We start from the raw sequence: 14,610 nt of genomic DNA on the forward strand, positions 1-14,610 counted from the left end.
CCAGTTTGGAGAGGTCTTCATTTGAAGCTACCTTGCTTGTAGCCTAAAAACAAGGATGTTTTAGAGTTGCTCCTCAACAGGTCACTAAAACAAATGACCAAACTATGTAATAAAGGAATGTCAGGTCATGAGACCTTGTCATGATTTCATTTTATATCTTCAAAACATATATACAATGCACAATACATGCTTATACACATTTGCATTGGAAAACTAGTAACATTACTTTGCAAAAAAATGTGAGTCAAATGAAATGACCACATGATTGACACATTAAACATTAAAAGGGAAAGTGTCACCAGTTTCACACCAATATTTTTCTTAAGAGAAGCATGTTAATACATGCAAATGTTACAGGGGTAAATAAACACTGAACAGAAATTAATTAACGTCATTGGTTTCATAGATTTCCTGTTTACCAGAGACAAAACAAGCAAACCGTAAAGGCAAACTCCAAGGCCATGACCCAGCAATCCTAAATGGCTGCCTCACCTCGTCTCCTTTACTCTAGGACATAAATTAGTAACGATCGCAAACTAGGAAAGGCGGAGTTAAGCTTACTGAATTCTCTGCCCATCGGAGTCATGAGTAAAATGATGCGTCCATCCCAAAAAAGCAGTGGCTGCTATGCTGACTTCTATATAACCCTGGGATGGGGCTATACACACCCATATTGAGTGGGTGACTAGAGCAGTACATCAGGTAGCCCATGATGCCCATGTGTGGTTTACTCCCCCTGCCCCCTCTCTGCCCTTGGGATCACTGCAGTGGGCCTGCTGGGTCACTGCATGCCAAACCACTGCTCCTGGTCTGCCCACTGGGCTGCCTCACTGTCACTGCCTTCCAGGTCTCCATCCTCCCCACTGCCCTCCATGTCATCACCATCCAACTCCACAGTGGCATCAGCAGGGCTCTCCTCCTTCTCCATCTTCTGCATTCCTTCCAGAGACTTCTGGTCATTTGGGTCCAGGCTGAGAGACCAACAGTGTCAGATGATGGAGAAACATGGGCATTCTCAAGATCAAAAGTGCAATGTTTACATATTTGAGAAAGAAAATAGGCCTAAGGGCGACACTGCTTTAACGTTTCATGAGGTGTGTAAAACACTGGACTTGTGTGTAACATTACCTAAGTGCTATGCTGTATTGGTCCATTGCCTCTTGATAATCATTGACCGCCACAAGGAAATCCCCCAGCATTCTGTGCAGCACACAGTCACTCTGATTGGCTAAGGCATTCCGGAGAAGAGCAATCCCTTCCTCATATTTCTGTTCCCGACCTGAAATAGGATAACAAACAATATCCAAAATCTTTTCCCTTACACTTATGAAGATGCAAAGGTTGTAAATCTCTACAGCACAACAGCTGATAAGGATAGGTACCAAGCTACATACTTAGCAGCTCTGCCTTTTTGACCACAGCCTTGGTGTAGTCAGGCCTCTGAGCTAGCGCCTTGTCCAGCAGGGTTTTGGCCTTCTCCTGGGTCACAGGATCCTCCAGGCAGACTGTGGCCAGGATGGTTAGAGTCTGGGCATTCGCTCCCAGGGTTTTATAGATGTTATTGGCCATCCCCATCGCCTCTCGGATCCCATTGGATGCCAGGTAACAGTCAATCAGACCTGAGGACAGAAGTCTCATTACTACCTCAATACTAGTAGCAACAAATAATATATGCCATTTAGCAGATGCTTTTATCCAAAGTGACAGAGTAATGCGTGCAAAAATGTTGCTTATGGATGGCCCCAGGAATAGAACCTACAACCGCCATGCTCTACCCTCTGAGCCATACAAGACTACAAAACAATTTGCAAGCAAACTTGCATTGGATGTTTGATGTGGGGGCTGTTCCCAAGTGTAAACAAATTTTCATTAGAATGATTATCATAACAAGTAGGTCCCCTTGCCTTCGTAGCAGTCCAGACGGCATGGCGCCAGGCGCATGGCCTCTCTAAAGTGGATTATGGCCTCCTGAACTCGGCCCATGTTCCTCAGTGCTGCCCCCTTCAGGAGGAGGGCCTGCACACTGTTGCTGTTCAGCTGGATGGCCTTGGCACCCAGGTAGAGGGCCCGGGAGTAGCGCTTACTGTAGAAGCTGTGACATCTGAGCCACCAAAAACAGATAGGTAGGAACATGTATTTAGTGTACATAGACTGAAAAACAGGCTTTTTAAATGTTTTATTAAACTTATAACAAAATAAACACTTTATTATAGATTAATAAAAATAAAAACTGCACTCAATTTAGTATTTCAACGACATGGATCTTATCATACGTTTATTTCTGGTCACTGAAGATCACTTACCCAGATATGACCCAGGGCTCTGCATGCTGATCTGAGATGTTAAAAAGTCTTCCTCCAAGGACCTCAACATCCTCCAGGTGTCCCTCACGTGCCATAAGGTAGCCATATACATCCATGCCTGACAGCAAATGTAGACAACATAACTGAATTAGTCCAAATAATTAATTAATATAAATATATATAATTAGTTAATGTCTTAGATAAGCATCGCTAGCCTGGCTTTGTGAGTCCTAAAAAATTAATGTATATGATGGGTTTTTCTGATACCAGCTGTCCAGTACCTTTGATCAGATAAGGGTCCAGCATCTGGGCCTGCTCAAACTTCAGGATGGAGTTCTTTGTGTCACCTGCCCTGAAGTAGACATCTGCCAGGCTCACCAGCAGGTCCACATTGTCCCGCAATAAAGACTTTTTCTCCAGAGAGCTGAGAAGGGGAATCAGGGAACACAGAGACACCCAGAATGAGAGCCCGAGCTTAACAATACCAGAGATGATGATTCATGAAATGAATAACGCTCCCATGGCGGTGAGGCACTGGTCTGCTCACCAGATGGTGTTGATTGCTCTGTGGTTGTCCCCTGCATGTATGAAGGCATAGGCTTTGATCCATGCAGAGAGCCAGTCCAGGTTGGGAATACTCTGGATCACATCCATAGTCATGGATGCCACCTCAGCTCCCTTCACTGACAGAGACAGGAGACCTACAACAGACAAGGAGTTCAAAGAACTCTTCAAAACGTAGAGCACAATAACACGGGGTGTTGGAATGTCTGTGTGGTGCACTACAGAAACATCCCAGTCACTAGTCCATACCAATGATGGCATCCAGTGCCAGAGGACACTGTCTCAGGACCTCTTTGTAGCTTGTGACAGCAGAGCGTTCCTGCCCAGCCTTCCTGTACAGATTTGCCAGCATCATGTTGATCTGAAAAGGATAAACAAATATGCAATTCCTCGCAAGAATCTCAGCTACTTTACTTTATTGAAATAGTCATAAACGGCACCGCAAGCTTAGCTGACATTGAGAGAAGATGAGGGGGCTTTCCGGAGGGGACCTTGAACTTCGCTCCCTACCTTTGGGGTTCTCTGTCTAGATGGAATCCCATCAAGCACTGCAATGGCATCCTTATCCAGCTTCAGGATGGTGTAGCACTCTGCAATCTTATACTTGACCTCAATCTCTGAGGGCAAACTCTGGGAAAAAGACAAATGTCAGTGGTCAATTCAGAAGGCAATGTGATTCCTTCCAGCACATTGTGCACAATTATGTACAGTGTATTCGGAAAGAATTCAGACCCCTTCACTTATTCCACATTTTGTTATGTTACAACCTAATTTAAAATTGATTAAATTAATTGTTTTCCTCATCAGTTGACACACAATACCCCATAATGACAAAGCGAAAACAGGTTTAGACATTTTTGCAAATTCATATTTTTTTTAAAAGAATTAACAGAAATACATTATTTACATAAGTATTCAGACCCTTTGCTATGAGACTTGAAATTGAGTTCAGGTGTATCCAGTTTCCATTGATCATCCTTGATGTTTCTTCAACTTCATTGGGGTCCACCTGTGCTAAAGTCAATTGATTGGAAAGGCACACACCTGTCTATATAAGGTCCCATGGTTGACAGTGCATTTCAGAGCAAAAACCAAGCCATGAGTTCGAAGGAATTGTCCGTAGAGCTCGAGACGGGATTGTGTTGAGGCACAGATCTGGGGAAGCTTAACAAAACATTTCTGCAGCAGTGAAGGTCCCCAAGAACACAGTGGCCTCCATTATTCTTAAATGGAAGAAGTTTAAAACCATAAAGACTCTTCCTAGAGCTGGTATCCTGGCCCGAACTGAGCAATCAGGGGAGAAGGGCCTTGGTCAGGGAGGTAACGAAGAACCTGATGGTCACTCTGACAGAGTTCCTCTGTGGTGATGGGAAAACCTTCCAGAAGGACAACCATCTCTGCAGTACTCCGCCAATCAGGCCTTTATGGTAGAGTGGCCAGATGGAAGCCACTCCTCAGTAAGAGGCACATGACAGCCCCGTTGGAGTTGCCAAAATGCACCTAAAGGTCTCTCAGACCATGAGAAACAAGATTCTCTGGTCTGATGAAACCAATATTTAACTATTTGGCCTCAATGCTAAGCGTCACGTCTGGAGGAAACCAGGCACCGCTCATCACCTGGCAAATACCATCCCTATGGTGAAGCATGGGGTTGGCACCATCATGCTGTGGTGATGTTTTTCAGTAGCAGGTACTGGGAAACTTGTCAGGATCGAGGGAAAGATGAACGGAGCAAAGTGCAGAGAGATCCTTGATGAAAACCTGCTCCAGAGCGCTCAGGACTTCGGACTGGAGCGACGGTTCACCTTCCATAAGGACAACGAACCTAAGCCAGCGCCCGACTTGAACCCGATAGAACATCTCTGGAGAGACCTGAAAGGTTTAGAGGATCTGCAGAGAAGAATGGGAGAAAATCCCTAAAGACAGGTGTGCCAAGCTTGTAGCATCATACCCAAGAAGACTAGAGGCTGTAATTGTTGCCAAAGGTGCTTCAACAAAGTACTGAGTAAATGGTCTGAATACTTATGTAAATGTAATTTCAGTTTTTTATTTAATACATTTGCAAACATTTTTAAAAACCTGTTTTTGCTTTATCATTATTGGGTATTGTGTGTAGTTGAGGGGGGAAAACAATTTCATACATTTTAGAATAAAGCTAACATAACAAAATGTGGAAAAAGTGAATGGGTCTGAATACTTTCTGAATACACTGTATACTGTCTGTAGAGCGGGTCAGTCAAATGTGCATTATTTTAAATTAATGACATTTATGCTTGTTGCTAATATAGATATGTGTTGTAATTGACAGAGTTGGGAGCCTTGCACACCTGTGACTGTATGGAGGATGCAGTTCCCCCAGTAGATGGGCGAACTTTGGACGTTTTGCTGAGCACTTTCTTCTGCTGCAGTGCCATGTTGTACTTGCAGGCAGCATTACGGTACTCCTTGTCATGGAAGATGGCATCTGCATGGTAAACCAGCAACTGGTACTTCTGGGATGGTGAGAACAGCTCTCTGCAAGAAAAGATATGGCATGCGCATCAATGGCACAGTATTTGACTGACTAACTTAAGTGGTCAAGATCAATAGCAATCAACATACAACAGATTCACAACGTCAGAATTAATCCATCTTATTACATTTTCACCCATCTTAAGCGATCTAGTTAACGTTTGCTAGCTTGCTACAAGTGCTTGCTTGTCAACTTCAACTTGTCTCGTGACGATCAGCATGCATTCATTAGGACACATGTTTTTATCAATTGTACAGAATGATATGCTTCAAAGCTGATCGAACGGAATGAATAGCTAGCTAGTTAGATAAAATGTGGATGTTCAGTAATAACGTTAGCTAGTTAGCCTACAAGCTAATACTTACGGATTGTTATTGCTCATTGTTAGCAGTAAGCTACTCATTATCCGAACGTTTGAGTGTAGTCCCGCAGCGGCCATATCCCGTACATGATCTATGACGTTCATTTCGATGTATTTTGATGGGTGTCTTTGAGATAAAAAAAAATATCTAAAGTTATACGATTGCAGTTAGTCAGTTAACTTACTAGCTTTCATCACAAACTGCGATGTATTAAATATGGCGCCGGAAGTTGGCAAGTTGAAGGACCCATGAATTATGTTTTGCTTTTATAAAAACAACATCCTATCCTTGATACATGTGGCATACATATAACTTATTTTTCCTCCTTGGTGTAAATTATTTAAATTGTAAAATAATACGTTTTAAATACACACTCAAAGTTTTCATGATCAGGAGAAAGTCTAGCCAGCTATAGTTTCTGCCCAAGCGCTGTTGGAACAAATCTTACCACTATCCTGTCATAACACGGAGGTAGCCAATTTAATTTTATTATTTTCCTCAGTGTTTGGCAACACATTCTTTTTTGGTTGAAGCCCACATACAATGACTGAACAATCAGCATTACTTCTTCGAAAGCAATTGGCAGGTAAGACACCCAAGCTACGTAGCTATCTAGCCTAGCTAACCAGCCGCCGGGTTCAACGAGGGCAGCCACGATTGTTTGTTTACATTAGTGCACTGATCTTGGCTGTAAACACAGTCTAGTTATATATATTTTCCGCAAAATTATCATGTTAAGATGACGGAATTCAACTGCACAACTAACCCCATTTATGCATTGACGTAGTTTAAACTAGCGAGATAGCTAGTTTAACATATTGACTGTCAATGAGAACGTCACCAGCGTTACGTTAGTTGGCTAGCTAGGAAGTCAATATTTTGTTACTGATTCGAGCTATAGAGGAAATAACTATCTAATTTAGCCCTAACCTAATCTTACACCAACCTCTGTCTGCAGTGAAACACAACCCTAGTGGGCTATTAACATGATCAGGCTTGCTATTAGCTAGCTGACAAGCTAGCCAAGGAACAAAGGAATAATCGTCCCCAGGCCCATCTGACAATGGTGGGAACATCACATCATTGTTAGCCTGTTCACTCGTTCTGGCAATGGCATACATTCACTGTAGCTAACTCCATTAGCTGTTGACAGCTAGCACATACGGTAAATCTATTTGAATTCAATCACTTTTTGACAACACCCCTTTTGATTTGAACGAAACCTACCATACATATTTGCTCATTGTATAAGTTCTCAGAAAGTTACTATTTGGACCTGAATGCCAAAACGTTCAAGAGGTTAAGGTAACCAAAGTTGACCCATTTTGCGTTCACTGCAAAATATGAAAGTTCGAGATTGCTTTCATTTAAAAGCTTACAAACAAAGTGGTCAAACAGTTTTATAATTTCAGAATTTTGGTATTTTTTTAAACCATTAACGTCAATTATCCAAACGCGTAAACTTCGATTTTTTTTCAAATGTGCATATGTTGTAGTTTAGACCCTATTTTACATAATATCAGTTTTTTTCTGTTGTGACCACCATCGGTTGAGACACAACATTCTCTTTAATACATGGTGAATGTCATGTTTTGGCTGATAAATGTACTAAAATTGGAATAAAAATGAAATGTCGACTTTGAAATTGTACCACAAAGCTCATTGGAGCTCCACACATCAGCGAATGTTGACTTGAATGGGAACTGTTGTTTTAAATTATACTGTCAATCTTCCATAGGAAACCTTTTCAAATCATAGAAATATAGATAATAGAAATTACAATTTAAGTTGACATTCGACGGTGGGTGGCGAGGCGGTCATCTTTGGGGTAGTAATTAAAGTAAAACATTTTATTCAAGTTCAATGGTGTACCAGCTAAATTGCAGTGGTCTGAAGGAATAGGTCCATTTTATGAATTCTATTGGTGAAATGACACCCACCCTGTATTCAAGAGCATTTTGTTTCTCAACTGATAGTGGGCACAACACAAACACCTTAGATGATCTGAAATGGGGTCTTAGCTACAACATGCGAATATAAAAATAATCAGAGTTTAGGTGATTTAAGGTCATTGATATTAAAGGTTTAAAAATGACAATTTTTATTGAACTTAGTTTTAGTTTGACAGCACTGTTTGTAAGCTTTTTAAATTATATAAAACTCAACCATTTATATTTTCCAGTGATGAAGACATGGATGTCTCATGGTATGGTGGTGTATGCAAAATGGGTCAACTTTGAGCACCTTTATCTTTTGAATGTTTTTGCGTTCAGGTACAGAAAGTCACTTTGACCACTTCTTCCATAGGCAAACATCTATGGAAAGTTTTGTTTAAATCAAAAGGGATGCTGTCAAAAAGTAATTTAATTAAAATGGCTTTAACAAGCGCAGTGGTCTAAGGAACTGCAGTGCTAGCTGTGCCACCAGAGATTCTGGGTTCGAGTCCAGGCTCTGTCGCAGCCGGCCGCGACCTGGAGGCCCATGGTGCGGTGCACAATTGGCCCAGCGTCGTCCGGGTTAGGGAGGGTTTGACCGGCAGGGATATCCTTGTATCATCATGCACTAGCGACTCCTGTGGCGGGCCGGGCGCAGTGCATGCTGACCAGGTCGCCAGGTGTACGGTGTTTCCTCCGACACATTGGTGAGGCTGGCTTCCGGGTTGGATGTGCATTGTGTCAAGAAGCAGTGCTGCTTGGTTGGGTTGTGTTTCGGAGGACGCATGGCTCTCGACCTTCGCCTCTCCCGAGTCCGTACGGGAGTTGCAGTGATGAGACAAGACTGTAACTACTACCAATTGGATACCACGAAATTGGGGAGGGGGAAAAAAAATGGCTTTAACAATACAGGTTTTAATTCTGCTATAGAGTGCATTCAGAAAGTATTCATAACACTTGACATTTTGTTGTTGACAGCCTGAATTCAAAATGGATTCAATTGTTTTTTCCTTTCACCCATCTACACACAATACCCCCATAATGACAAAAGGAAAACATGTTTTGATTTCTGCAGATGTATTAAAAATTAAATATATAAATATCTACTTTACGTAAGTATTCACACCCCTGAGTCAATACATGTTAGAATAACCTTTGGCAGCGATTACAGCTGAGAGTCTCTCTGGGTAAGTCTCTGAGCTTTGCACACTTGGATTGTACAACATTTGCACATTATTCTTTTAAAACTACTTCAAATTCTTTCAAGTTAGTTGTTGATCATTGCTAGGCAACCATTGTCAAGTCTTGCCATAGCTTTTCAAGCCGGTTTAAGTCAAAACTGTAACCAGGCCACTCAGGAACATTCAATGTCGTTTTGGTAAGCAACTCCAGTGTATATTTGGCCTGTGTTTTAGGTTATTGTCCTGCTGAATGGTGAATTTGTCTCCCAGTGTCTGTTGAGAAGCTGACAACCAGGTTTTCCTCTAGGATTTTGCCTGTGCTTAGCTCTACTTTAAAAAAAATAAAAATGTTGTTAAAAAAAAAGCTCCCTATTCCTTGCTGATGACAGGCATACCCATAACATGATGCAGCCACCACCATGCTTGAAAATATGAAGAGTGGTACTCAGTGATGTGTTGGATTTGCCCCAAACATAACTCTTTGTATTCAAGACATAAAGTTCATTTCTATGTCTATTTTCTTTTCTTTTTTTGCAGTTTTACTTTAGTGTCTTATTGCAAACAGGATGCATGTTTTGGAATATTTTTTATTCTGTACAGGCTTCCTCCTTTTCACTCATTAAAGTTAGAATTGTGGAGTAACTACAATGTTGTTGATCCATCCTCAGTTTTCTCCCGTCACAGCTATTAAACTCTGTTTTAAAGTCAACATTGGCCTCATGGTGAAATCCCTGAGCGGTTTTCTTCCTCTCTGGCAAATTAGTTAGGAAGGATACCTGTATCTTTGTAGTGACTAGGTGTATTTATACACCATCCAAGTGTAATTAATAACTTCACCATGCTCAAAGGGATATTCAATGTCTGCTTTTTTTTTTACCCATCTACCGATAGATGCCTTCTTGGCGAGGCACTGGAAAACCTCCCTTGTCTTTAGGTGACTGTTTGAAATTCACTGCTTGACTGAGGGACCTTACAATTATCTGTATGTGTGGGGTACAAAGATGAGGTAGACATTCAAAAATCATGTTAAACACTAGTATTGCACAGTGAGTCCATACAACTTACGTGACTTGTTGAGCAGATTTTTACTCCTGAACTTATTTAGGCTTGCCATAACGAATAGGTTGAATACTGATTGACTCAAGACATTTCAGATTTTTATTCATTAGAAACAATGTCTGCACATAATTCCGCTTTGACATGATGGGTTTTGTGTGTAGGCCAATGACACCATCTCAGTTTAATACATTTTAAATTCTGTCTGTAACACAACAAAATGTGGGAAAAGTCAAGACGTTTGAATACTTTCTGAAGGCAAAGTATTAACTAACCCCATCTTCTTCTGTATCTTAGTAAATAGCTTTACGTTTATATCTTGGCAGTTGTCAGACACATGAACATTCTTTCAGCCGATGGAAGTTCAGTTTTGTGCACCTGAGGGGGGGTTACATGTTGGTCACACTGACAATAGGGACTCTCTTTTTCTAGCTCTGTCTACACAACTTTTCACTGTTCATTTTGCCTCTTTTTGTTAGTTGTTGCATTTTGTTACCGTGTGTCTTTCTATTTCAGAGCTCAACAAGAACCCAGTGGAGGGCTTTTCAGCTGGCCTAATAGATGATGAGGATATATACAAATGGGAGGTGGTCATCATAGGGCCACAAGACACCCTCTTGTAAGTTAGGACATTTATTCGAGAATGTGTCTGAACATAGGTTGATATTCTCTAAAGAAAAGGAGTACATACTTTGAATGTACTCTCAGATGGGTAAATGGGGATGATGACTGTTTTGACCTTGGCGGAGCTGCTCTTCTTCCCGGGGAAGGCCTGCCCGCGCCAAGACCTCTCCATCACGGTTGAGTACTCCACATTGTCCCCCTCCCAGAAGGCAAAGAATCTTGGCGTGACCCTGAACAACACCCTGTCATTCTCTGTAAACATCAAAGCAGTGACTCGCTCCTGCAAGTTCATGCTCTACAACATCCGTGGAGTACGACCCTTCCTCACACAGAAAGAGGCAACGGTCCTATTCCAGGCTCTTGTCATCTCCTGTCTAGACTAATGCAGCTACAGTATCTCTTGGCTGGGCTTCCTGCTTGTGCCATCAAACCCCTGCAACTTATCCAGAATGCTGCAGCCTACCTGGTGCTCAACTTTCCCATGTCACCGTGCTCCTCCGCACACTCTACTGGCTTCCAGTCGAAGCTTGCATCCACTCCAGGACCATGGTGCTTACCTACCGAGCAGCAAGAGGAACTGCCCCTTTCTACCTCCAGGCTATGCTCAAACCCTACACCCCAACCCGAGCACTCTTCCACCTCTGGTCTCTTGGTGTCCCACCCCTACGGAGGGCCAGCTCCTGCTCAGCCCAGTCAAAGCTCTTCTCTGTCCTGGCACCCCAATGGTGGAACCAGCTTCCCTCTGAGGCTAGGACCGCAGACTCCCTGCCCACCTTCCGAAAACGTCTGAAACCCTACCTCTTAAATGAATCCCACAGCCCCCTTTCCATGACATAGACTGACCAGGTGAATCCAGGTGAAAGCTATGATTCCTTATTGATGCCACCTGTTAAATCCACTTCAATCAGTGTAGATGAAGGGGAGGAGACAGGTTAAATAAGGATTTTTAATCCTTGAGACAATTGAGACATGGATTGTGTGTGTGTGCCATTCAGAGGATGAATGGGCAAGACAAAAGATGAGTGCCTTTGAACGGTGTATGGTAGTAGATGCTAGGGACACCGGTTTGAGTGTCAAGAACTGCAACGCAGCTGGGGATTTTCACGCTCAACATTTTCCCGTGTGTATCAAGAATAGTCCACCACACAAAGGACATCCAGCCAACTTGGCACAGCTGTGGGAAGCATTGGACCAGCATCCCTGTAGAACGCTTTTGACACCTTGCAGTCCATGCCCCGACGAATTGAGACTGTTCTCAGGGCAAAAGGGGGTGCAACTCAATATTAGGAAGGTGTTCCTAATGTTTTGTACACTGTGTGAATATAGTCCTACTTTACTGACTGTGAGCTGGGTGAGACAACCACATATCTTAAGATGAATGCGCTAATTGTACGTCGCTGTGGATAAGAGCATCTGCTAAATGACCCCAATGTGAAATGCGTTGCTTCCTCTGTTCTCTTCCTTACAGTGAAGGAGGGTTTTTCAAGGCATACCTGACCTTTCCCTATGATTATCCACTACGGCCTCCCAAGATGAAGTTCATCACTGAAATCTGGCATCCTAATGGTAAACACACTTGTCACACGTTATGAGCCCTACTAAACCTAGAGCTGTAACCTTTTAAAATCATTGGAGTGGGATTTGTGTCCCCTACCATGTTTGCTGTTTACTAGTGTATATAATGACTTCATCTCTCTTAGTGGCAAAGAATGGTGATGTATGTATCTCAATACTGCATGAGCCAGGAGAGGACAAGTTTGGCTATGAGAAACCAGAGGAACGTTGGCTTCCAATCCACACTGTAGAGACTATTATGATTAGTGTGATCTCCATGCTGGCCGACCCTAACAGTGATTCGCCTGCTAATGTGGATGCCGCGGTGAGTTGTAATAATAAATGTACGTAACACTGTGTTACAATACCCAAGTACGTCCAGAACCTGTGTCAAAGTGACAATGACAACTGTGCTACTGAGTTTTTGCCTGTCCCACAGAAAGAGTGGAGGGAGGATCCTAATGGTGAATTCAAGAGGAAGGTGGCTCGCTGTGTACGGAAAAGCCAGGAGATGGCATTTGACTAGAACCCAGACTCAGTGGCAAAGTTCCAGGGTGAGTAAGCAACATTCACCTACCTACTCATTCTTGTTGTTATTTAAAGGAATGCAATCATTATTTTGTAATGTTCAGTTTTGACTGTTCTGTTTCATACTTGACTGTGGTAGAAAACATTGAATGTTTTTCCCCTCTTCCATCTAGCTAAAGGAAATGGCTTCAGAAGGAAAATAGTCCGTTCAGACTAGGCTTTTGCACCCCTTCTTTTGCCAATCAAGGGATTTGGTCGGCCAGCCACTTTTTATTTTTTTTTCAAACGAAGAATGAATGTGAGAAACCTACCAGCAAATATTTCCCTCCATTTCCTACCTGGAATTGTATATTTCGTTTTATTTATTTGGAAAAATATGATGTAAGATATGTCACTACTGTAAATTAACTAGCTTTTTTTTTTAAATCTGCTGCTGAACAGTTTCTACTTTATACCAGGTTTCTTATGCAATTTGTTCGTTGTGCTTGAAGAATTTAAAACAAATGAAAGCCAGTTCTTCTCATTATTAGGTTCTCACCAAGTGTCCCATCTTCAGTCACCTCTACAGAATGCGGGCCTGCCAGCAAAACCATGTCAAGCATGTTTTCGTCATTCAACACCTGTCATTTGATCACTGCTGCCTTATGTTAGGTCTACTCTCTCTTGGTGGTTGACCTCTCCCTGGAGGGTTTGATCAGTGTGCTTGTTGACTGGGTCCTCTACCCAGATAATCACAATGTCTGTTACCAATCATGTCACTCTGCTTTAATGAAACTTTTTCCAAAACAACCAAAAAGTTCTATGTGGTTAAGAATGAAGCTGTGATTATTCAGTGGATATACCAGTTTTCTGGCATCTGAATTTACCTCAACTTAAAATGATATTTATCTTTTGGTTTTGTAGTTATTTGATTTGTTCTTAGTCTAGTGTTACATGGGAGCTGTAAATGTGATTGACATGACTTGTCCCTCTGAGGTGGTTTCTGGGTGATGGGCGGCACGTTTGGCTTCTTGGTGCATGTGTACCGTTATTATTTTATCAGATCTTGTAGAATTCACATCTACCCCTAGATTTCTATTCTGACTTGTGTATTCAGATTGAGTACAAAAGTCTCAAACTAAGGCCATCTAATGTTCTGTTATTGGCGCAGCCTATTGTGGACAACCTGTTTTTCTTTAAGGAATGACAGAAGTCTCATAATATTAACCACCATCTATTTACTCTTGGTGAAACCAGGTGGTAAATTACTGGGAGGCATGCATTTACACCATTAGTTAAAAATGTGTACCATATGCATCAGGTATCTAGGTCTGTTTTGTCTGTTACATGGGATTTTGCTGTTGGATTGTTGACATGTGAAAAGGAATGGAAAAAATGTAAAGTAATCTGGTATCAAGTGTTATTCTGAAAGGGAAAAAAATGGACAGCTTTCTGATGCATGTTGATTTAATATTATGCATAACAATCAATGTTTGAATTGTGGTGGGGTGCTTTGCCACAGGCTTAATAATCCAACTTTGCTTTGATCGTGTTCATTAGAGCCACCCTAAAGCCGACACCAAATCATCAACAACAATGTCATAGTCATGACCGATACTTTAAGACTATCAAATGACAAACCACTAATGACACATGCAGTCATGTTTGCAGGTTGATTTGCCAACAAATTAGCTATGCTGGGATTGCATACAAATGCAGGTATTATTCATATATTTCGATGTGACATATGGTTTACAATTGATGGTATTGTGTAGGCTTTGACACAACTTCTTTGTACTCTTTAGATTTCACCTCAGACCGGTGTTCACTGTATTTGCATAAGAGACTTTGTGCGTTTAAAACATCATGAAGCAATACACTCTGATCATTTCAATCATGTTTTTCCCAGGTAACCCTGTTATCTCACCCTATCCCCCTTGTTTGTTGTGTTTACCACTTTATGTTTATGCCATGTGTATTTGACATGAGCTCAATAAAATGTGTTAACTGTCA

At 41.8% G+C, this 14,610-nt stretch overlaps 2 protein-coding genes across 7 annotated transcripts; one reads left to right on the forward strand and one right to left on the reverse strand.

Moving 5' to 3' along the window:
- Positions 1 to 110: 110 nt before the first annotated feature.
- On the reverse strand, positions 111 to 5,940 carry anapc7 (anaphase promoting complex subunit 7). Its single transcript, NM_001146517.2, is given in 11 exon segments — positions 111 to 971; positions 1,129 to 1,279; positions 1,395 to 1,619; positions 1,905 to 2,101; positions 2,304 to 2,421; positions 2,585 to 2,727; positions 2,851 to 3,004; positions 3,117 to 3,228; positions 3,378 to 3,497; positions 5,195 to 5,381; positions 5,745 to 5,940. Coding segments are annotated over 11 exon segments (1,698 nt in total). The 5' UTR covers positions 5,846 to 5,940; the 3' UTR covers positions 111 to 781.
- Positions 5,941 to 6,130: 190 nt separating this feature from the next.
- Positions 6,131 to 14,610, forward strand: LOC106579958 (ubiquitin-conjugating enzyme E2 G1). Of its 6 annotated transcripts, none has more exons than XR_006760876.1 (7): positions 6,133 to 6,327; positions 10,429 to 10,531; positions 12,005 to 12,102; positions 12,237 to 12,415; positions 12,534 to 12,644; positions 12,792 to 12,916; positions 13,149 to 14,610. XR_006760876.1 is itself a non-coding variant. In XM_014160411.2 (6 exons), the coding sequence occupies exons 1-6, from the start codon at positions 6,285 to 6,287 to the stop codon at positions 13,290 to 13,292; spliced, it is 678 nt and encodes a 225-aa protein (XP_014015886.1). In that variant the 5' UTR covers positions 6,131 to 6,284; the 3' UTR covers positions 13,293 to 14,610. The 6 variants fall into 6 exon arrangements, 4 of the variants coding, with proteins under 4 accessions (XP_014015886.1, XP_014015887.1, XP_014015888.1 ...); XR_006760877.1 differs by having other exon boundaries at positions 6,137 to 6,327; positions 12,530 to 12,644; XM_014160411.2 differs by lacking the exon at positions 12,792 to 12,916 and having other exon boundaries at positions 6,131 to 6,327.

The sequence above is a fragment of the Salmo salar genome, chromosome ssa20 (assembly GCF_905237065.1).
Source record: "Salmo salar chromosome ssa20, Ssal_v3.1, whole genome shotgun sequence".
NCBI classification, from domain to species: Eukaryota; Metazoa; Chordata; class Actinopteri; order Salmoniformes; family Salmonidae; genus Salmo; species Salmo salar.

Excerpts from the sequence above, each read along its gene's own strand:
- LOC106579958 (XM_014160411.2), top strand. The coding sequence starts at position 6,285 with ATGACTGAACAATCAGCATTACTTCTTCGAAAGCAATTGGCAG. Across the intron at positions 6,328-10,428 it reads TCTTCGAAAGCAATTGGCAG|AGCTCAACAAGAACCCAGTG; the intron begins GTAAGACACCCA and ends TTTCTATTTCAG. Across the intron at positions 10,532-12,004 it reads GGGCCACAAGACACCCTCTT|TGAAGGAGGGTTTTTCAAGG; the intron begins GTAAGTTAGGAC and ends TCTTCCTTACAG.